Genomic DNA, 22,443 nt, shown 5'->3' with positions numbered 1-22,443 from the left:
CTGCAAAGAAAAGTATATAATGCTTTGTAACTTGAACAGAAAGAGGCTTCAGGTGTGCCTACAGCTGGAGCTGGCAGCTGTAGGGCTGGCTCTGGATACCCACTCCCTGAAATGCTGTAACTTCGCCTATGCAATAAACAGCTTTCAAGAGAGTCACCTGAAGTCCAGACATCCTTCGTGAAACTTTCTCCTATACTGGACAGTATAGTAAACATGGTTTCATGTTGTGGGGTTTTTTTCTGCTCTCTTTTAAGTGATTATTTTCCACTTTGAATATGATGTAATGCAAGGAAAGGCAGCATGTGACCCTATCAATGAAGTTATAGTTCGTGCATAATAGTCCGTTACAATTTTGGTGTTTTTCTCTACTTATTATTTGCTTTGTCAGCTTCAGCAACTTTCCTCAAGCAAGAATTCCTAGTGTTCAAAATTGGAAAACCCTAGTGTAAAACCTTGAACATGTCTTCTCTTCACAACAGAAATAGCTCAGCTCATATATTCCTGTTTCAGCCTACTGTTGCTCAGCTGAGACACATTTTTGTCTGACACAGAACTTTGCATAATGCCTATGATTACTTACTTTAAATATCTTTTTCAGGAAGGTATGACCTAAAGTTCTTTGAGAGTCCAGGTAGATAGTGATTTCTATTCTTTGTTCGTTATACTGTTGACTTTCCGCCAAGAACTGTAAGGGGTCAAAGAAGCAGGATTTACCTTATTAGTATTCTGCCCATAGTTTTCTGTTACCTCATGGTTATCTGTTTCATTTTAGATTTAGCTCATTCTGAAGGTGCCTGGCTTAATTTTTCTGAAGACCATTAATGCTGTTTTTTCTAAAGGTAGTCACAGCATGAGTTGCTTAGGCAACCTTCACTTCTTGTGTGAAGCCGAAGAGTTGAGGCCAGGTTTCTTCTCTGCATGAGTAATAACTGATCAAAACCCTATAATGCAATAGGCAATATTTAAGAATAACTTAAAATTTACTTGCAGCTTTTGTTCATTGTAAATATAGTTATGCCTCACTATTAGCAAGCAGTACTGTCAAGCAAACTATTTTAAATGTTCAAAGTGAAGCCAATCTTCTGTTAACCTGAGATTGCCCATTATAAAACAAATGATAAGCAGAGTTTATTGATATTTTAATATCAATAAACTTGTGGAAAAGTATATTTTGCAATATAAATATTTAGGTATACTGTATCTTCAGATTTAGGTTAAGTGTATGTCTGAAATTTAGATCTGTGACAACAATAGCTCTGTGCTGATTCATTATGCCGTGTTTTTATTTTAGTTACTTTGTTAGCATTATGTAGTTCAGCAGTTCTGGATATAAAGTTCAAGAAGGGTTTGGACAATGCTCTCAGGCACATGGTGTGACTTGGGGATGTTCCTGTGTGGGAGTTGGACTTGATGATCCTTGTGGGTCTCTTCCACCTCAGCATAGTCTGTGATTCTGTGATATGATTAGTGTGAAATCTACTGGAAAAGTTTTTAGTGATAACAATGTATTACTGCTGTAAGTAGCTCAGAAGTGTTTGAAAGATCCTAATAGATTTCCCTCCAAGAAGTATTGTTTTTTAGCTAAACAGACACAAACTAGAAGAATAGAGAAATGGCAGAAAAAGTCAGTGGGGCAGAGTTGCTGGGAATAAGGATCTATTATCTTGCGTGTACCTATCAAGTAGTCTGGTTTTACCAGTCTCTGAATATGAAAAGTGTACATTGTACTACTCCAGCATGGGAGCACTTCAGTGGCAAACAAAAAAAGAATGTGTAATTTTCATGCTTTTGATACCATACCTCTTCATAGTTGCACTGAGCTTACATGAAGCAAAACATTTTAGTTCCCTGTATTGTTTCTTTTCCAGGACTTCTTTGTTACTCTTGTAAATTTAAGGACTGTATGGTTCTTTCTGTAAAACTGTATGGAAATCCTTCCATAGTGAAGCTTCTGCTCTGCTGAAAAGCAATTTCGAGCTGGCATCTTCATTCTACATTGCAGTTGTGGGCTTTTACTTGCTGGGAAAAAAACTTTTTGGATGGAATTTTGCAGAGACAATAACAGAAGGATGTATTTTTTTTCTGTCTTATGATAGAACTTACATTTAAATGTCATTTTTAAAGAGAAGCAGAAATTGAAACTATGTTTTACTTGATATTGTGATCTAAAATATATTCTTAACAAAAAAATATTTTTTTATTACAGTGCAGGAAACATAAGACATAAAAAATGCATAATGTTTGTATTAACAACAACTGGTAATTCTCTATGCAAACTCGAATCCCATGGGTTATCAGTTAAGACTTAAGTAAATACTTGTGCATGGAATCAATATATTTTGTGTCTGAGAATAGTCTGCCCCATCCTGACCCACCATATTGTAGTGCTTTGTGTTGGCAGAGATAAATGGATTGTCATTGTAAACATGCCAGTGCATCTCCTCTGATGGTCCGGGAACATCCTGATGCTTCAAAATGTGACATAGCTTTAGCATGGACATGAGATTAACAAGACTGTCCTTCACCAATTGCATGTTGGGCTGTAAGACTGCTAAGGTGCTTTGCTTTATTACATGCTCTGTGCATGCTTCATTTTTCCAGTTTTCTCATCACAGATGAGTGTGTCTGACCCCATTGTTTGAGTATCTTGTTTGCACTTTGCTATTTGTCTTTTGCTTATTCCTACCAACTTCCACACAATTATCAGGGGCCTGACCTGGATTTGCTATATCCCAGATATTGCCTAAGCTGAGAGGGAGGTTGGGCTCTTCATTTTGTTCTTGGAGTCTCTTAAAATTAGTACTTCAGTAGCAACAACAGCCTGTATGTAATAATTTTCACCAGTGCATTTCTTTTCCCCTCAAGAACTTGTTGAAATGCTCCCTAGTTTTGTGGGTGGCTGACCTGCGGTTAAATATGGGTTTTACTTTCAAAGTTAGTTTTTCTCTGCTTAGCTTTCTAATTAAGTGTTAAAGTTGAATATAGGCCAGCTACCTACATGTGCTTTTGCATTCATCTCTGTTTTCCATCATTTTGTGTTTCCTGGAGCATGCTTATTTTGTCTGTGGAGCTATATATAGAGGAAGGGTCCTTAATACAATCTCCATCTGTTGAGCTAGTGCTTGCTAAGTGTGTGTTCTTGATCCACTCATGCGTTTGAGGAAGAGAATGGAATGGCTTTGGGAAGTCCAGCTATCTTGTTGAACTTTGTAGCATGTTATCTGTTTCAAAATTGTGAACAAGTCCTGTGATAATGTACTGAAAATTATTTGTTCAAGTTGTATGATTTTGTAGATGAGCTTTTCTAAATGCTAACTTAATTTTATAAGTGTATTGGTTCTACCACCTTGCCAGAATTTTATTGGTGAAATTTTTATTTATTAACTCTTTCAACAAATATTTCTAGTTTAATTTATTTTTCTGAAGATAATGAAAAACTTAACACTGGAATGGAAGGTTGCTTGCTTGTTTACTTCGAATGAGAAAGCTTCATGTAAAAACACTGTGATTAGAGACATACATATATATGAAAATAAATGGTGTAACAGAGAGCTAAGTGTCAAAAAACTACAAACCTTAAGAGAACCTTAAAGAAGCAAAGATGTCTGAATTCAGTGTAAACCATCTAAATGTCTAAATGAATAAAATTTGAGCTTCAGAGAAGCTAAAGAAAGAAGGTATAGCCTATGTACCAGCTCAAGAAACTATTTTATATTGGAGAAGTGTTTAGGTTTTAATAAATATTTTAGTGATTTCAACAAAAAGTATACACTGATTAGTGCTGAATGCAGAAGAAGCCAGAATCGGGAAATGAAAAGGGAGAAATTCCTAGAAAATGGGAAGAATAATAATGTGTTGGGAAAAAAAAGCTGAAAAAACAGCCAGCTGGGCAAGTACTTATGCACAAGACAGATTCCGTGTTAGTGAATTACATCAGGTCCATGGAAGACTTTGATTCCAGATCTTGTTGATTCAAAAACATGGTTACCCTTGAGGAGGCATTTAGTACAGGTCACAGAATCATAGAACCCCTCATCCAAGCTGGCCGTCAAGCACTCCCAGGGATAGGACATCACAACCTCTCTGGGCATCCAGTTCCAGTGCCTCACCATTCCCACAGCAGAGGAGTTTTTTCTAATATCTAATCTAAACCTACACTCCTTCAGCTTCAGCCCATTACCCTTTGTCATATCAGTACATGGCTTTTTAAAAAGTCCCTCTCTAGCTCTCTTGTAGGCTCCTATTAGGTCGTGGAAGGTTCTCCAGGATCTCCTTTGAGGCTTCTCCAGGCTGAACAGCCCCAATGCTCTGAGCCTGTCTTCATAGGAGAGGTGCTACAGCCCTGTGATCAACTTAGCTTGCTCTAGCAGGCCTACATCTCTCTTGTGGTGGAGGCCCCCGAGCTGGATGCAGCCCTCCAGGTGGGTGTCACAAGAGCAGAGCAGAGGGGCAGAATCCCCTCCCTCAGCCTGCTGCCCATGCTGATTTGGTTGTAGACCAGGATGTGGTTGCTTTCTAGGCTGCCAGCACATGTTACCAGGTCATGTTGAGCTTTTTGTCCACCAGCATCCCCAAGTCCTTTTCCTCAGGGCTTCTCTCAATCCATTCTCTGCTCAGCCTGTGTTTTCCCTTGGGATTGTCCCAACACAGGTGCTGGACCTTGTACCTGGCTTTGTTGAATATATGAGGTTTACACAGAGCTACCTCAAGCCTGACAAGGTCCCTCTGGATGGCATCCCTTTCCTCCAGTGTGTTGACAGGACTACATACCTTGGTGATGTTGGCAAACTCGCTGAGGTTGCCTCAATCCCAGTGTCCATGTCTGGACTATGTGTTGCAATTGCGTTGTCATCGGTGGTGTAAGGTATCTTAGGAAAGCTAAGGCTTGTCTCTGTTATGCCCCAGCTGTAGAAGGGACAAATAATTGAAAGTTTTCACGAGGGCAAGGCTTATGGTTTAGCTGCGGAGCTGCTCTTCAGTACAGCAGCTAAACAGGTTTTGGAACAGGGCCTTTGTATGGGGCTGGAGGAACGGGTGTTGCACAGCTGTGCTAGGCTGTGTTGCACAGCTGCACAGGCATCTCTGTGCCATGCTGTGCTGCATTCTCTTGTCTCAGTTTCAGCACCAGGGTTCAGCATAGCCTCGTAGAAAGCAGTACAAGTGGTGGCAAAGTCAGGGGAGGGTTGTCAGAGGTAGAGATCAAACCTTCTGGATGGCACAGGATCAGACTCAGTTGCCTGAGCTGCTGCACCACAGCCACCGCAGAGTTAGAAATCTTTGTGTTCACCCTGTCACTGAAGAGAGCCAGGGAGCAATGCTGTGCCATCAAGCATTGTGTTTGTTTTCTGCTGTACACTCAAGATTTCAGTTTTATAACTTTATGTTTTGTCAGTATCCTTGCCAATGTCATCTTCCTTCAAGGTTCTTTGGAAAGACTTGCGAGAGGATGAATACTTATATTGTGCTTAGTGTTATTTTTAAATAGAAGAGACGAAGTGATGCTGTGTCCAGTTTTACCCTTTAATTAGCAAACACAACAAATACTACATCTTTAATTTTTTAGAAATGATTTGTGAGGAATGGCATATTATAACTGTGATGTGCATATGGTCTCTGTGAATCTTAGCTTGCTGACAGCTGTGTGAGTTGTGGTTTTAACTGCATATACTGCATTGCTTTCATCTCACAGAGAAGCCAACCCCAATTTTCTCTATGGAAAATAATTAGTAAACTATTATGGTCTGGCATTATAATAAATTAGGTTCAGGCTTAACTTGAAACTATTGGAAGACACTCTTAAGAATCCCACTAATTTTAGTTTAGAATGCCGTGCTGGTATTCACCCAATCTTCTTGTACCTCTCTAGCTTTATTAGTTATTCAGCAAAACTTTTCTGGTTTTTTCCCAACTACGAACATAAAAACTAGAAGGACTACATAATCCTTCAACTGTTTTTTTCCTACTAAATTTCAAGTTATTTTTTGACAGCAACCAGAGCAAAAAGAATAATTGCTTACAATAATTTTGCCACCATTATTATTGTCTAATGGGAACCCATTTTAAAAAAGCATTATTTCAGCTATTTGAGTCATACTTTTGTTTCCATGCATTCACTTCTAAGGCCTACTTTTGTATTTGTTTTCTGGAAGTTTTGATTTAAAATTATCAGAGTAACATTATTCAAATGCTTATTCACATAATTATTAGCTTTTAGGTTAACATAATCTTTACTTATGTAAGGGACTAGTTATTTAAGGTGTTACCAGTAGCTGCAGCGTTAGGCCAGTAGGCCAGTAATTATTTATAACTTAAATCCGTTCATCCTGAAAAACCCTGAATAGGCCATCTGCCATGGTTTTCTACTAGCACAAGTCAGATCGTAAGTCATGATCTTCACAATTTCTACTAGAAGGGGGCGGTATGAAAAAGAGGTACTTGCAATAGTATATTTCAGTTCGTTTAGTGTTGAACAGCTATTTAATGGGCTTATTTAATCATTATTAAAAACGATTCCAAATTTTCTCCTTTGGTAAATCTGTCCCAAGTTTTCATTACATATTTCACTCTTCTGTCAACTTATTAGGTGGTATACCCTTGATGACAACAAAAGTCTTCCTCAAAATATTTAGCAGAATTTTCTTTATTATGATGCATACAACTTAACTTCAGTAAGGGTTCTAAATATCTTCCAACAGAATATCAGGTTTCACCTTCTAATTAATTAGAATTCAGGTCTGTAGTTTTTATAAGAAAATAGCTGCACCTCAGTTTCCAGAGATGACCCTGAATTTTCTACCAACTAGCATTCAAATTAACTATTTCATGATATTGATCAATCACAGATTATCTACAGATTTGTATTGATGGATATGGCTGTAATTTTCACTAATCACAGAATGGTTTGGGTTGGAAGGGACCTTAAATATCATCTAGATCCAACCCAACTGCCATAGGCAGGGACACTTTCCACTAGACCAGGTTTCTCAGAGCCCCATCCAACCTGGTCTTGATCACTTCCAGGGCTGGGGCATCTGCAGCTTATCTGGGCAACCTGTCCCAGTGCCTCAACACCCTTACAGTAAAGATGTCCTCCTAATATCTAATTTAAACCTACTCTCATTCAGTTTGAAGCTATTCCGCCTTGTCCTGTAACTACATGTACTTGTAAAGAAGCCCTCTCCATTTTTCTTGTAGGCTCCTTTCAGGTACTGTAAGGCTGCAATTAGGTAACTCTAACCAGGAGTAAATTACTTGCAAACACTGATTATTAAAAATAAGCATTAGCTACTTGCAGCCAAAAACCAGTTCAGCAGTTATGTTTTATAAAATTATAAACTGGAATATGAGGGCAAATGACTAATGCTAATGATGGTAATGACGACTGATGCTACTCACCCTAAAAGAGGTTCTGAAAACTATCTGAAATGAGGTAAGAAAAAATTAAGAAACCAGCAAAGATAAAGTAGCAGTCGCCTGTCCTGCCCTGGAGTTGTAACAGATTGTGAGCGATGATAACCAAGCAAAAGGATAAGCCCTTCTTTCCAGCAGTGATTACCGCCGTCTAGTGTGGGTTCTACATGACTGACCTATCAGGAGCAGTATCTGAACTGCTCCCAAGCAAGGGCTTTCTTTGTTTAGGGTTGTCAGTGGAAGATGGTTTATGACTGCCCAGGACTTTGTATTTGACAGAATTTCTGTTAAAAATGCTTCTCTGACAAAAGGGAGATACTTCTTTTGATGGACCAAGCATGGTCTTAAGCACATTTTGGCATGTGTTTCTGGTACTTCAATTAAATCTGATTTTCTCTTTGTTCTTAAAAGCTAATTTAAATTCCATATTAATTACCTATCCTTTGATACAGCGGTGTTTAATGGTTAAATTCTGTCCTTAAGGTATTTAACCTTTATTGGGCTTTTAAAAAAAAGTTACTTCTGTCTTTGTCTTCTTATTTCAATAGTGAGCTCTGCCTGATTCAAAGTGGATTTGATTTTACAATAAAAATATACTCTTCTTCTTCTGTAAATAAACCACGTATGAATGGGAAGAAACATAAGGAAATAACTTTTAATTTTACATAAGCAGAACAAAGTCCATTAAAGAGTTACTGTAACTTCTTATGCCCCGTTCATTTGGATAATTGCATGCATAACTTCATAAGGTAGTTAATGCTTTAGCTTCACGTGGATTTTTTGCATGTTAACGTTTTCTGCTATTTCTATAGCTTCCCTGAAGAGTTTTCATCTGCCAAGTCCTGGGTATGGTTTATCAGGTGCATTTACCAGTCATGTCTTTATTTTAAGCTGCTTGTCAGTCCTGTATGGCTAAATATATGTAAACTCACAAAGCAAAAACATGTACTTTGTTCTTTTTCTCAACTCCATGATCATATCAAGGCTGTTCGCCTTTCTACCTGGGAGTCTGATGCATCTGGAATTTACATGGAGAGATCCTGAGGGAGGGGTCATTGCTCACCTGTAGCAGGAGCACATACAGTTGCACTGCTTTTTGAAGGTCTGAGGAAAATTCAGTGGAGACGTCTAACCTTTGATGAGCAAAGCATTCCTGAGAAGAGAAGCTGTGATATTAACAGCAATAACCTTTTAGAAAGCAAAGTCATATTTGAGGATGGAATAGAGGTTGCTTATGAAAATAGTTCAAAAACTGTGCATCAGTAAATACAGATTTTTATATGGTATCTACATGTATAAAAGTTGGGGGGTTTTAAACATTAAATCAATTGCCATAAATGTACGTTTCTCAACATTTTCTTCTTGAAGTCTTCACAAATGCAAAATGGCATAATTACAATGCTAAAAATTTACCATGGGGAAAAAACCCTATTGGGGGTTTTCTGAAGAGCCTTGAGTGATTTAAAATTGCTTTCTGCTGTACAAAAGAGATACTCTTCCTTGTGGGGGAAAAAACCAAGTGTGACTATGAAGGCAAACATACCCACAAATTTTAAATCTCTAGTAGCCCAAAAGACTAATTTCTTTGAAAACTTTTATAGATTTCTTGTCATGCTTTGGGCATAGTAGTTAAGGAGTGGTAAACAAAGCAATATTAGGTGCAATAATTTTTGCACCAGTCATCTTAAATTTATTTATTTTCAGTGATTGAATTGTTTGAAGTGATAAGTGAAATTTGCATCTTTAGTTGCAACAAAAAAGAATCAAAGTCTTAAAGGACTAAGGACAACTTAAAATACATATTAGCAGTATAAGAGAAAAGAACAAATCAACAAAGGCTGGATTTACTTGGAAATAATTATATAGTTAATTATGGTCCAGGACCATCAAAGTAATTCCTGAAAATTGATTAGATAATATAGGTATTGATTTAGGAATATGTCATAGTTGAAAGTTTGCAAACTTAAGCAAGCTATAAGTTCTAGAAAACTTGGTTATAATATAACGTCTGCTGCTTTAGAGAGGGGCGCTGATTCTGCGATGGTGTTTTGAAAGGGCTGCATAGCTAAGTTAAATGGCAACTCTGTTTTGTCTTTACAGGTAGGGAAAGGCATTTAGATGTGCATAATTGGGCTTACTCTTCCAGTAGTGCTCTGGAAGCACTTCTGAAAACAGTCATTAATAAACATGACATGTTTGAATTCAGAATATTGCATACACTTAATGCAGAGGTGTTTGATTGTGTATGTCCAGTAGCTATACAAGAAAGCTGGTACCATTATAGCCTTGATTGGTACCATCATTTTAGGTGTCAACTTAATAATTTTTGGGCATGTGTGCTTGTTTTCTGTTGGTCTCTGCATTGTTTTTAATGAGGCTAGAACATTGGCTATTTTATTAGCTATTATATAGGTATTTTAGTTGATTGCTGCAGGTATCAGTCAGGAAGGTAAGACTTCTCTAGCTTGATGGCCTTTCATGCTATTTTAATTCCATGCTGGACTCACAAAATTATTCCTGTGTTTGGAGGGGCAGAAGGAACTCAGCACTTCTGATGATAAAAAATTTTACACGTAGTTATCACATTTGTATGTGGAAAGTAATTTTTTCCCCCGACTTGAAAGAACCACAGCACTGAGATATTACTGGACTTTTACAGCTGTTTACACAATCACATGTATTTTAATATGAATTTATTTATTTATTTTTAATATAGAAGTCATTTTAAAACCTGAGGTTGAGCTTCTTATTTGTAGAAAGTTTTAGTGTCATTATGTTATGCTATGGCTACACTGAATTGTCCTTGTGAAACACAACAGCCACAGGATAATGACTGGCTGGTTAAGAAAAGCCAGTTGCTCACTTGTGACACAGAAATAGCAGAAGCTATCAGAGATTTCTACTGCATCCAACCCATCAATTCATGGTTTTATTCAAATTAGAATAATTGATTAGAAGTCACAGCTTGATAAGGCTCAGACAAGAGATACACAATGAATAACAGTATTTCTCTTAGCGGAGCTCAGTATTGAAGCCTATTTGTATTTCAGTATTCCTGTAGCTCTGCTCCTGGAATATTTTGATGGTCTGCCAAATCCTGCAGCGTATTTAGTTGGCTAGACAAATACCATCACTTTGACTGCTGTTGGGAATCTTTGAACATGAAGAACAAAACTTAGCTTAGATAAAGAACAGTGTGCTTTTTGTGTTCAATTTCCTGCTGTTCTGTGATAGCAGCTAGATTCTGGTAAGGACTGAAAAAGCGTAACCTTCTCATGTACTTCATCTTAATGCAGCCTTTGTTGAGGCCTTTGGTACCTGAATCCAATTATGATTCAGAATTAAGATTATAGATTATTTTCTTTTCATCTCTAAATTAATGAACTCTTTTTTAGAGATATGATGCTTTTATTTCATACAACTGGCTAGTTTTTAATACATCATTCTTAACTAAACCCCTTTTTTTTTAGCATTGCTATTGTGCAAGATGAACAAAAATTCTGTGTCCCTTTGCTTGGCTAAATTATAAGTAAAAATTTTCTCCCCTGAAAAAAATATGAAGTAATTCTTCTATTTTTTTAAACAAATCTATAGAGGATGAATTAAGATTGTTTTCAGGAAATTTATTTGTGGTGGTGGTTCTTCAGATGTATGAACAAGAGCAAAGTTTTTCTTCCAGTTATGACCAGGACAATGGTAGTCATTTTGATTGCTCAGGGCAAAAAAAGAAGAATTTCAAAAGTTCCAAAGGGTTCTGCACACCAAGAAGACCAGAATAGGACTGTAACTATATTCAGATGATTCCTTGTCTTCACAGGTACAGGCAGTATAGAAAGGATTGATTGATAACTTACTCAGCATGTTTTTGTATCTCATGTTAGATTTCAAGAGACCAAAAAATTGTAAGAATCGGTTAATCTGTAGTGTCACTCATCTAATCATCTCCAGTGCAGTAAAACTCAGGCTAATTTCCACTTATTCCTATCAGTTCCATGAGGTTGTGTGGGGGATAGAGCTTTGTGCATTTCATACTTTGAAAACTATTTATTAATGGTTAAGCATGGAAATGGTAGAGCTGTAGTTATTCAGGAAGGGCTTGTGGTTTTTCAGACTCAGAACCTGGTGTCTTGGTTTGAAAGATAGTTGTCTGCTAAGAAAGGCAGGAGCCCCCCTTGGAATGGCAGATGCGACACCCCTTCCTTCTGAGTTACAATTTTGAAATCAAGGGGCTTTTAGGCAAAGATGTGGAAAATAGGAATCACAGTTCTTTACTATTATATATATAACCAGTCAAACAAACAGCAATAACTCTGGCAGTAACAGCAAACACAAACCCAATGCCAGCCTTCTCGGCGGTCGGGCCCTTTCCCCTCGGGTGCAGTTCCGCTCGCAGCCGGCAGGGGCGCTGGCGGCTCCCGGTGAGCAGGGCAGGTGCGATGGTTCCCCCGCGGCTGCAGGGGGCGCTCCGGAGCGAGCTCGGGGAGCACGCGGCGCCGGTGCCCTGGGATCCCGGGAAGGGATGGGACAAAGGCTTCACAAACCCCTGGGCAGCTGATCCCGGTGTCCGGCCGGACCCTCAGGAACAGCAGGCTGAAACAGCAGGCTGAAACAGCAGGCTGGAACAGCGGGGATGGGCACAAATCCCAGATGGCAGACGAGCTGTATCCAAACAGGGAACCCCTCCCCGGGGGTCTGGGCAGGCAGGATGAGCAGGGCTACAACGTAGCGAAGGCTCGAAGCAATGGCAGGGGCAGGGCAGCCACGGCCCAGCTCGGAGCAGGGCAGGGAAGGCAGGCTTGGGATCCCGGGGTTTTTCTCCGGCAGAAGGAAAAGCTAGCTCTTTGTTTTTCTTAAGTATCCAGCCATTTGTCCCCCTAGCAACACGTATGGGGAAAATTCCTTTAACAAAAAAAAAAACAAACAAAACAGGAGAGCTCCTAAAACCCCAACATCTGGGAAGATGAAATCTCCTGTAAATATATGCGTATTTTGTGTCCTGCATGGAGATGTATTGCAGAAAAAATAAACCTGTGTTACAAGTGAATAATATCCAATGATGCTACGTGGTGCCATGGAAGGTCTTTGGCTTTATTGTATTTATGTTCCAGTTTTATTCAGTCTAGTGCTACCCTTGTTTGGAGTACTAGGCACTCAATCTGGCAGGTTAATCTTTCTGTTTATTATGTCTCATGATGCTACAGAATAACACATGTTAAATTACAATATGTTATAAACAACAAGATTAGAAATTGCTTCAGATATTGAGGAGAATAAAATTGCACAAAGTTGTTTCTGTAATTAATTAACAAAGTTTTGCACTGAATTTTGCACCCCATTCAATTTCAATTGGGAAAAAGCAGATTGTGAAATTTTAAACATATTTATGAAGGTTTCTTACACTTCATAGCACACTTTACTAGTGCTACATTTCCAGAATGTGGTAGTATTACATAAAAGGTATTTTGTTATTGTTACAAACTAGAAGAAAATTCAGAGATAATTTGCAGTTGGCACATAGCATTTATTGCTGGTGTGTGTACATTACTTTTTTCTATTTATAACACATCCTAGTGTAGCACTTCAAGATGAGCCAGGTATTCTGGAGTGTCTGGGTGTGGGTACATACAGGTTTGTGTGTTTTCACACTGTTTATTTGCATCTAGTATCTGCTACTCTGTTAGGGCCATTTCTACTTGTTTCAGTCAATGTGGGGGTTTATAACCAAATGTTATATGGTTTTTGTGATGATGCTAGTCTCAGAGGTATTCTATAATAAAATCCCTTTAAAATAACACTTTTTAAATTAAAGTTACAACTTGAGAAAGATTTAACGTGGAGAGAAGGCACTATATTTGCTGACACTGAAATAGTACTAATGCATGTAAGGTTTGCTGAAAGTGCTCAGATCTTTTCTAACCTTCAGGGTTTAACACTTTGGGATAAAGATGTATATGTTTATTAGCTTGTTCAGATACAACTTTAAAAGCTGTTTTTAAAGGCATGCATCCAGAGACATGCACAATGAATTCAAAGTGTCAATGTTTCAGGGAATCTAAATTATTTTCAGAATTTCAGAAATTGAGAAGGGATAAGTGGAAGGAGAAAATGTTGGGCTGGTGCCAAGCGATAGCTCGTAATCCTCACAGACTTCCAAACAGCACAAGAACACCCGAGGTCTCAGGTGATGCTTCACATAACTCTACTTTGGTGAGTGGAAAGTTGCATTTCTTGACGGTGGCATGCTCAGATGAACTTGAGAGGTGTTAAATTTATTTTTGAAATTGTGCTGTTTGCCATTGCTTGCATTTCTTCTGTGTGTGAACCCTTTGGTATTACAGATGTTTATTCTTTCCATTTGCTTTTTTTCGTCTTTTATGTTATGCATGGTTCATTCTGACTTGCATGCTGTGTCTATAAATCAGTATTGATGTTTTGTGAACAGTAGAGTGTTTGAGCAGGAGATGATCGAATGTGGATCACTTACATTCTTTGTGATCTTAATTGGTGCAATGGCATTTGGTCCCTGATGAATACATCTGGGTGTTATCTAAAGGCACCTGATTTGCTCTTTGTTCCTGCCAGTAACAGGAACAAAGTATCATGTCTAAACTTGTGTTAGACAGCTGGATTTTAAAATTATCTTCATATATTAAATGTGCTGTTGCAAGAGATGGTTGAGTTTCTGCATGCAAAGCTGTTGATAGTAAGTGTCTAGGCATTATAAAGTCCACAGTTTACACGGTGGAATTAAATTGTATCATATGGGATTGAATTAAGTTACTCATTGATAAGAATTTTAATCCTCCAGTTTGATTCATTGGAATAAAGCCATTTACATCAATAGACCTGGCCAGGTGAGTAAGAATTGGTACTTGTATGTAAAGGCTTCCGACTGCCCTGACTCTAAGAGCAAAAACTGTCTCCCTGTCTGCTTGTTTTAATTCAACTGACATTTTCAGACTACAGAAAGACTGAATATTTGAAACATATTGAGTTCAATATGCCTGCTCCAATTTCATTAATGAGTGTTAAATAGACACTATATTTCCCTATCCTAAGAAACATGAGTGATCAGGAAATACTGCCCTGCAGTTGTTGAAACATGGACAGGATGACATCTAAGCTGAACGGTGAATACTTGTTCCTAACCACTGAGGAAATGTGGTAGTCCAAATGAAGAGACAGGGGTCTGCTTGAAAGCTGTTGAAATTTTGGTGAAATAAAGCCCCTACTTAATGTGGCAAAATTATAATGTTCTGGGGTAAATGATATAGAATGTAATTTTCTGCTACAGAAGAGAACACAAAAAGGCAGCATTAAAAGCTGCAAATTTATAGTTTATTATATATCTTAGATTATTGTTATAGCTCACTTTCATCTAGAATACTTTGCTTTCAGAGAAATAAAAGAAAATTAAAAGTCAATGAGTCTATGAAACAAAGATGTCATGTATATTATCCCCACATTTGATTACTATTGCTATTTTATTTTTAAATTTTTTTAATTGATTTTACTATTTAGGTATTAATAGTAATAAGAGGTAGCTATTAAGGAATTAAGTGTAAATTTGCGTACTTTTATTTCTGCTTTACTGATAGTCAACATTTAATTTGGTTTGATGTGTATGAGATAAGCATTCCAATCTACCAGATGGGTTTTAGAAATGAACTGGAAATACAATTCAGAACTGGTGAACCCACAGACTTAGCATCTTTTAACCTTATTAATATTAAAACTTGTTCAAAAATAAGTTTGCGTGTAGACTGCTGCTTAGTTGATGAAGTGTGTAGGAAAGCCAGAGAAATAAACGACTGGGGAAGATACTGTGTGTCATTTAATATCGTGACTGGCTGTAGAACAATAATCTTCACAACAGGAAATAAAACAATAATGTCTCGAGGCCTGTCAAGCTTTTCATTTTCTTTGCTTCCTGCTCTTTCAGCCATGACTTTTTCTATCCCTCACTTCCGAAGAAAAGGATATTCAGCTTTTGTTGACAATGTGTTTCCAACTTGCAGGCTGTTGACCAAAAATCCTTATTTCACTTGTGAACATTTTAAATCTGAAATTTTGTTTCAAATCAATTTTGATTTTGCTTAGTAGTCTCTGCCTTTCTATATCAAAAAAATTTTCTGTCTGGTCTTGATTGAAGACACAGACTTCAGCACTGGAAAGTGAAAAGCAATGAAACAATAGAAAGTAAAGAATATGGCATATTATTTGTTCAAAGTGTACAAAGACACTTCTGATGAGCTATTCAAGCCCCTTCTGTCTGAATTACACTTCATTTTTCAGTGCATTGCAGCTCCTCTGTGGATCTGATTCCCTTAGTATGAGTTTATTTGGTCAGTCTTGTTTCCACAGTTATGGGATGAAGACACCGCTCTTTGCTTCCTTATACTGTAGGTGACAAGTCTGGGTTTGGAAGGAAGCAAAGGGGAATGTAGACTACATCTTTTTTTGACCTCTGCCATATGCCTTTTGTGTACACTTCTGATTCAGCAGGATGTCTTCTTTATTTGAGAACTTCAGCTAAAGTATTAAAGGGTACTTTACATTTAAAACTAAACCCCAAAGTGGGCATTTCACAATGCCACTTTTCCAAAGGAAAATGATCTGAAAATTGCCAGCAAGTCTCATTAATTTTTCACGGAGTTGTAGAATACCAGGATGGAAGGAATCTCAGGGATCATCTGGTCCAACCTTTCCTGGCATAAGCACCATATAGACAAGATGGCACGGCACCCTGTCCTGCTCAATCTTAAAAGTGTTCAGTGTTGGGGAATCCAGCACCTTTCCTTCGGAGATTGTTTCAATGGCTCCTTGTTCTCATTGCAAAACATTTTCCTCTTGTGTCTAATCAGAGTGTGTCCAGAGTGTGCTCAACTTGTACGCGTTACTACTTGTCTTTTCCTTGTAACTCCTTGTAAAAAGGGAATCTTCATCTTCTTTGTAGCCACCCTTGAAATACTGGAACATGGTGATAAGGTGTCCCCTAAGCTTTCCTTCCTCGAGGCTGAGCAAACCCAGTTCTCTCAGCCTTTCCTCATGTGGCAGACTTCCCAGTCCATTTTTATGGAAAGAAGTATTTTTCTCTCTTTTTGAAAAAAGGAAGGAAGCTTATGGAGCAGGAAGCAGGTTATGATCATTAAGAAATTGCTTTTTTCATTAAGCAAGTAAATGGAATACAGAACAGTAGTGGAGTAAAAATTACAAAAGAAGTAAGATCATGAAAACATTGGAATGTATTTAAAGAGTTTAATAAAATCAGTTGCACCGTTTAATTTTATTTGATGTTAAGATGTTCTAGCTTCATCGAAATCAAATAAACTCTGAAATATTTTAGGAAAACTCTACTAAGGATTCTCAGAAACATTTTTCTGTTATTGTTGTCAACCTAATTATAATAGTATCCCCAAGCTTTATCACCTTAGTCTACTTTATTTGAAGATTAAAACCTTTGTATTCAGTTTTAGGTGACACTCTAGCTTCTTGGTTCTGAGTACCTTAAAAATTTTGAATCATTCTATCATCAAAGTAGGCATAAGTTCTCAAAAAATATTGTTTAAGATTGCAGTTTAGTGGCTTTGGGAATTTGCATTGATAATTTTAGATTCATAGTGAGTAAACCTTGTTATACTCAAAACAATTTCATATAGTCAATTGTAGTGGTGTAGTGGAACAAAAAGCTGGAATTAACTTTGCTTCTCTGATAGCTAGAAATCATCTCTTTTTCAAGCCAAATTTATTATCAGTTTGTTTCTGTATACATGGTTTCTGAACTTTGAAGGTTCATCCTTTCTAATGTTCATCATATTTTGAGATACCTGTAATACAACTTTCCCTTTTGTCATAGTTTCCGTGTTCCCATGAGCATATTAAAAGGTCTTGTATATTCCTGCTCCAGTTGGAACAGGAGTGACCAGTTGTGCACAGTATTCCAGATCAAACTTTCTCTTCCTGACAACTGTAACACTATTGCCTGTCCAGTAACACATTTATCATACTATGTAGGTTTAGAATCACTTTATTGATCCCTTTTTGTAGCTGCTGTTTTAGTTTTGAGACCAAACCTCTAGACTGTGTTAGGTTTTGATACATGAAGACTGTAACAATTCCAATTTTTAATGCTCTTCTATCCTTTTCCATTCACCAGGCAATATGCAAATTCATATCTTTTTGATTTTTCCCTTTCTCTGTTACTTTCTAGAGTTGAGGAAGGAATAGTTTTTTCCTTTACTTGAAAAGAATCTAGATCTTGAAAGCTCATAATTTTATGCAGTAGTATTTGCAGGTTTTTTATCTTCTGAAAAGATAATGGATATAATTGAAAATAAGAAATTTAGAATTATTTCTTCATTAATCACTCTGTGCTGACAGTATCTATTTATACAGTGATTCTATGAGCATGTGTATATGTGGTGAGTTCAAATGATTTTGATGGGAATACATAAATATGTATTAACATTGATTAAGCAATTTGCCTAGAAGCAGTTCTGTTTCTGACTATCATTGCACAGTGTCTAGTGCTTCTCTGGGTCCTAATTCAAAACTTGAGCATTATTATAATCTGTGTTCCCAATTGTTATGTACAGCCCCTTCTGCACAGGGCATGGACTGGTCCTTGACTCAATACAACATGTTAAACACGTGAAGCTAATGGCACAAGAGCACGTACTTAGTGCTGAGTTCTAGTCATTAGTATAAACCACTTTTCCCCATTTTATTCCCAACCAGAAGTACAGGTGAATATATGTGAAAGTATAGTAAGGTGAGTAACTAGATAATTTGTGTTTCTACACGCAAATGCAATGTAGAAGTCATGGCAAGTGATCAAGCATCTAATTTCACTCTAAGGAGGGATTTTTTTTTTTTTTTTTTTTTTTAATGCAAGCAGTCAATACTATCTGCTTCCCCAAGAGAAAGTAAAATATGATTATGAATGATCTGTTGGACATAGGTAGATCACAGGCTGCCACATCTGATTTTTGACTAACTAATAGTTGGTTTCTTCTGAATTATCTCCTTATTTGTGTAACTATTAAGTGGATTTTATGAATGAGGCTGCAGAACCAGCTAGGAAATCCACAATACCTTACCTACAAAATTCTTTATAGGCACTGGTTTTAAAAATATAGTAGTCAAGCAATGTGTAGCTGTGAGTGAAAATGTGGAAGTGAGGGATTATACAGAGAAATGTAATTCTAAAAGGCACAGAATTATTCACCAGTATAATAAATTTCATGATTTCCTGAAGTATCTCTTCATGTTAAAGTTATGGAAACTGTTCCTTGTACTGTAGGTGTTCCACATCCTTTTGCACAATGCAGCATGCTGCCCAGCAGGGCAATTGTTTTAACTACGTATTGCTTTCCAAATTACAGGATCAGCCTAAGCTGCCAGTGGCCTCAGGAGCCATGCTACCCCAGGCCAATCTTGTTGATTTCCTTATATTTAAAGCCAATTAGCAGTTGTAACCTTGGTTACCATTGCCCTCTACCTTCTCAACATGAATGTGTTAATAAGGATGTAAAGTTGTTAAGAGGTCATTTATGTTCCTTTTCTATGCATACATAAACAATCAGAGCAGGGTAGATGTAGGCCAAAGCTTTTGGGTAAGTCTCCCCCAGTGTCATTAATTTAAGAGTGAGGCAGATATGGTGAAGTTTTTACTTGTTTGACCAGTGATTTCAGTTAGACTTCCCCTGTGGCAGGCTTAAAATGACAGTCCTCACTTAAAGAATTTGCATTTTGCTTTTTCTGACCAAAAATGGAGGCTACACAGAAATTTAATATTACTTTGGATTTGTATACACAAAAATAACTTAAATGTAGGAGGAAAAAAAAAAGCTTATCTGAATGCTGGCTTCAATAAGGGAATAAGGTTTTATTGTTGTCATTATTATTATTAATAATATTATTGTTATTTTAAACTGTCATGTTTTATTTAGCTTTATAACCCAAATGATATTTAAGTTTTTTAGCTGTTAGGTTTCTTCATTTATTATCAGTGAAATTTGCAAGAAAAAAATTTTTTCTAGATAAAATTACTACAAGACATTGAAATAAAATATGTGTTAAATTTCTGTGTAACAGGAATAGTTTGAATAGGTTGTATTCAACCCTTTATTTTCCCCAGAATATTTTGTGCATCTTGTGTCTCACAGCAACATGTGCTCACAAGATTGGTTCAAATCTATTTCATATAAATTGTTCGCAATTTGTTTCTTTTTTGTATAATTGAAGATCTCATTAATCTTTCACTTAGGGAAAAGGAGCATCATTTCGATGTAGAATTTAACACCTATTAATTTTTTTTAGTTTTGAAGAGGAGAGAGAGTCTGACTACATTAGGGTTAATCACATGAATTTTGACTGAAAGGTCAAGAAATTATTTTTCTAGCAATTTTTGATACCTTCATAAAAATCTTACATTTAGTTTAAAGCATGTAAAACTCCAGGTTATGTGATGTAGGGTTGCAGACAGTGAAACAACGAGGGAACTGCTGGATCACAATTTAGTTTCTATCTGGCAAATGAGTTCTTGAAAATGAGAAAATCAGACAGGGCCAAGTAATTAACCTAAGTTTTTTTTAAGGTGAAATGGGTTATTCTCATTCTAGCTCAGTGAAGCCTTCAGTTCCATCATTAATTGAACACGTACACCGCAATGGGGAAATCAGGATGATAGGAAGCATCAAAGAAATGTCTCTGCTCATTCATTTATTGCCAGAGTAATACCAGCAAGGAAAGCTATGAAAGCATATTTTGTTAAAAAAAAAAAGAGGAAAAAAGGTAGTGGTAGAAGATGATAACACAACTTTACCTTGTTAAAAATGTTAAGGTAATATTAAATGTTTAATTTAAATTGCAAGTTTACTTAGAGTCCCATTCCTGAGGCTCCCTAATTTTTATGTGGTATTTTGATGTCCAATAATACTTGAATTACAAGATCCAGAAACAGTTTAAGGATACACTCTCTACTGTGCTGACTACTGCAGTTTGTGTATTTCTGTGAACAGAAATATGTATGCATAATTTGTTTAAATAGTCTGTACTTATACCATTTGCATGCTTGCAAATATGTGCATATGTGCATGTAAGTTTGTGTAGTGTGTATATATATATATTTCAACCCTGCAAGTTTAAATTGTACCTAATCATGTAAGTTTGTGCAGTTTCTGTAACAGGATTCATTCTCACTCCTAAGTGGTTTGCAAAGTAATGATTACTGCAAAATATATTCCAAAATATATTAAGAGGAAAATAGGGTTGTATGTGCACACCTAGAAACCATTTTATGCACTCATCTTAGTAAATAAGTTTTGTTACAGGCAGGGATGGAAGAAGAAGAAAGTAGTAAAGCTACAGGGATCTGTATACCTCCCTAGACGCATTTGTAATGTATTCTTCTGCTTTGCTGTCCTCAGGAAAAGTCTTCCCAACACTACAAATGATTTGGTGTTGGTTTTGTGTCCTAGGAGGCTAAGCAGTGCAGCGCATCTCTGCAGCTGTTCTTCCACTGCAATGCTGTGCCAAAGTGTCGTGGAGCCATTTCAGCACACATTCAGCACCGTGTTCCACCCAGGCTGTGGGCTGGTTTTCCTGCAGATAATGAGCCTGCACATATCAGGGCTGTCATGTGAGCACCTAGCCTGGGTAGAGACAGCTTGAGTCCTCATTGCAGCTCTCTGTCATTCTTCCTTTTATCTAATAGAGGCATCTGTAGCATAGAAGATTAAGTAGGGCCTCTTGAAATCTTCGGCATGTACTATTTCCCTTTTTATATGATTTTGATGGAGAACTGAAGTGGAATAGGGTCTGGGGGGATATCAGACCTTCAGATAAAATATAACCTTTATAAGCTGATTCTTCCAAAAATATGCTCCAGGAAATCTCTGAAATCTAATGTCTCTGTTTCGTAGTTGTCAGTGTCACTGAATACTTGCCATTTCAGCTGGAATTGTGGTGTCCCCTTTAAACAAAAAACTGCAACAGAAAGTGCTGGAGCAGAAAAGGAATCATAATTGTTGTGTAGGTTAAAGCACTGACTTGTGTTGTATGTAACTTCCATGTAGCTTTGTGAAAGTAATTTCTACTATTATTTCAACCTCATTAATGTGAACTAATGAACATGCGGGATGAAATTTCACTTAAAATTGTGAGGTGCTTAAATCCTCTAGAGACAAAGGTGTTAGACTTATCCTGGTTGATAGTGGAAGGATTTAATAACTTTGGATAATTAATACAAGGAAGGAGGAGAAAATATAGCCAAAGACCTGGTTTTTTTCTCAAGATTAATCAACGGACGGGCTGCAGTTTAGTGTTTTCTCCACAGGAGATGGAGGTAACAGCCTGAACCAAGCACCCTGCTGCAATATCAGAGGTGTTAGTTCAAATCTTTGTCTTCAAAATGCCAGTCCTATCAATTTCATTACAATGGGCACGTGGTCAAAGATGGTCTTACGTGGATGCTGACCATATCACTTGTGTTGGCTCTGCTGACTGAGAAAACTGCTTGTGACCTTGTTAGGCTAATTTCATCTAGGGTTAATCTGTTATTCCCTCCCCCTTGCCCTTTCATAAAGTATGAGATGAGAGTAATAGGATAAGGTTAAGAAGGGGAAATTTAAATTGAATGTGAAGAACATAATCTTGCGAACAGTATGTCTTAGGCTGCTGTGTGATTTAGTGTTGTGGGTTACAGGAATTCCATGTCTGTGATCCTTGAATTTGGAATGGAAATTGAAAGATTTGCTATGATATTTTTGTTAGCTTTTTTTCTGTTTCTCATTTTCTGTGCATGTAGGCTTTTTTCCTATTTCTAAAGGAAATACACCCTGGCTTTTCTTGCCCTACTAATTCTTTAGAAAAAAATCGATGGTATGAAAGGTACAACTTCTGTACTAGATCCGTTGACTGATTTGTCTGATAACTAAGCATTGTTAAAATAGAAGTGTTTGGGTTTCATCCTTTTCAAAGATCTTTTTGTTTCTGATAAAGTGTTTGTTTTCTATTTCTGTGCCCGATATT

General features: G+C 37.1%; 1 protein-coding gene across 6 annotated transcripts in view; it reads left to right on the top strand.

Moving 5' to 3' along the window:
- Positions 1-22,443, top strand: part of MARCHF1 (membrane associated ring-CH-type finger 1) — a 154,171-nt gene that overhangs the window by 49,774 nt on the left and 81,954 nt on the right. For 3 of the 6 annotated variants that reach the window (XM_042014849.1, XM_042014845.1, XM_042014846.1), the window contains exon 2: positions 13,478-13,617. The exons of the other annotated variants lie outside the window; for them this stretch is intronic. In XM_042014849.1, coding sequence (XP_041870783.1) covers positions 13,516-13,617 — 102 coding nt within the window. In that variant the 5' untranslated portion in view covers positions 13,478-13,515. The remainder of the gene's footprint in view (positions 1-13,477; positions 13,618-22,443) is intronic. 6 annotated transcript variants of the gene reach the window in all.

Source organism: Corvus kubaryi, unplaced genomic scaffold (genome assembly GCF_017639235.1).
Source record: "Corvus kubaryi isolate FWS band 111438036 unplaced genomic scaffold, C.kubaryi_AGA036_p1.0 split3-131, whole genome shotgun sequence".
NCBI classification, from domain to species: domain Eukaryota; kingdom Metazoa; phylum Chordata; class Aves; order Passeriformes; family Corvidae; genus Corvus; species Corvus kubaryi.
Note: the sequence above shows the minus strand (reverse complement) of the source record. Positions and strands in the feature narration are given on the sequence as shown.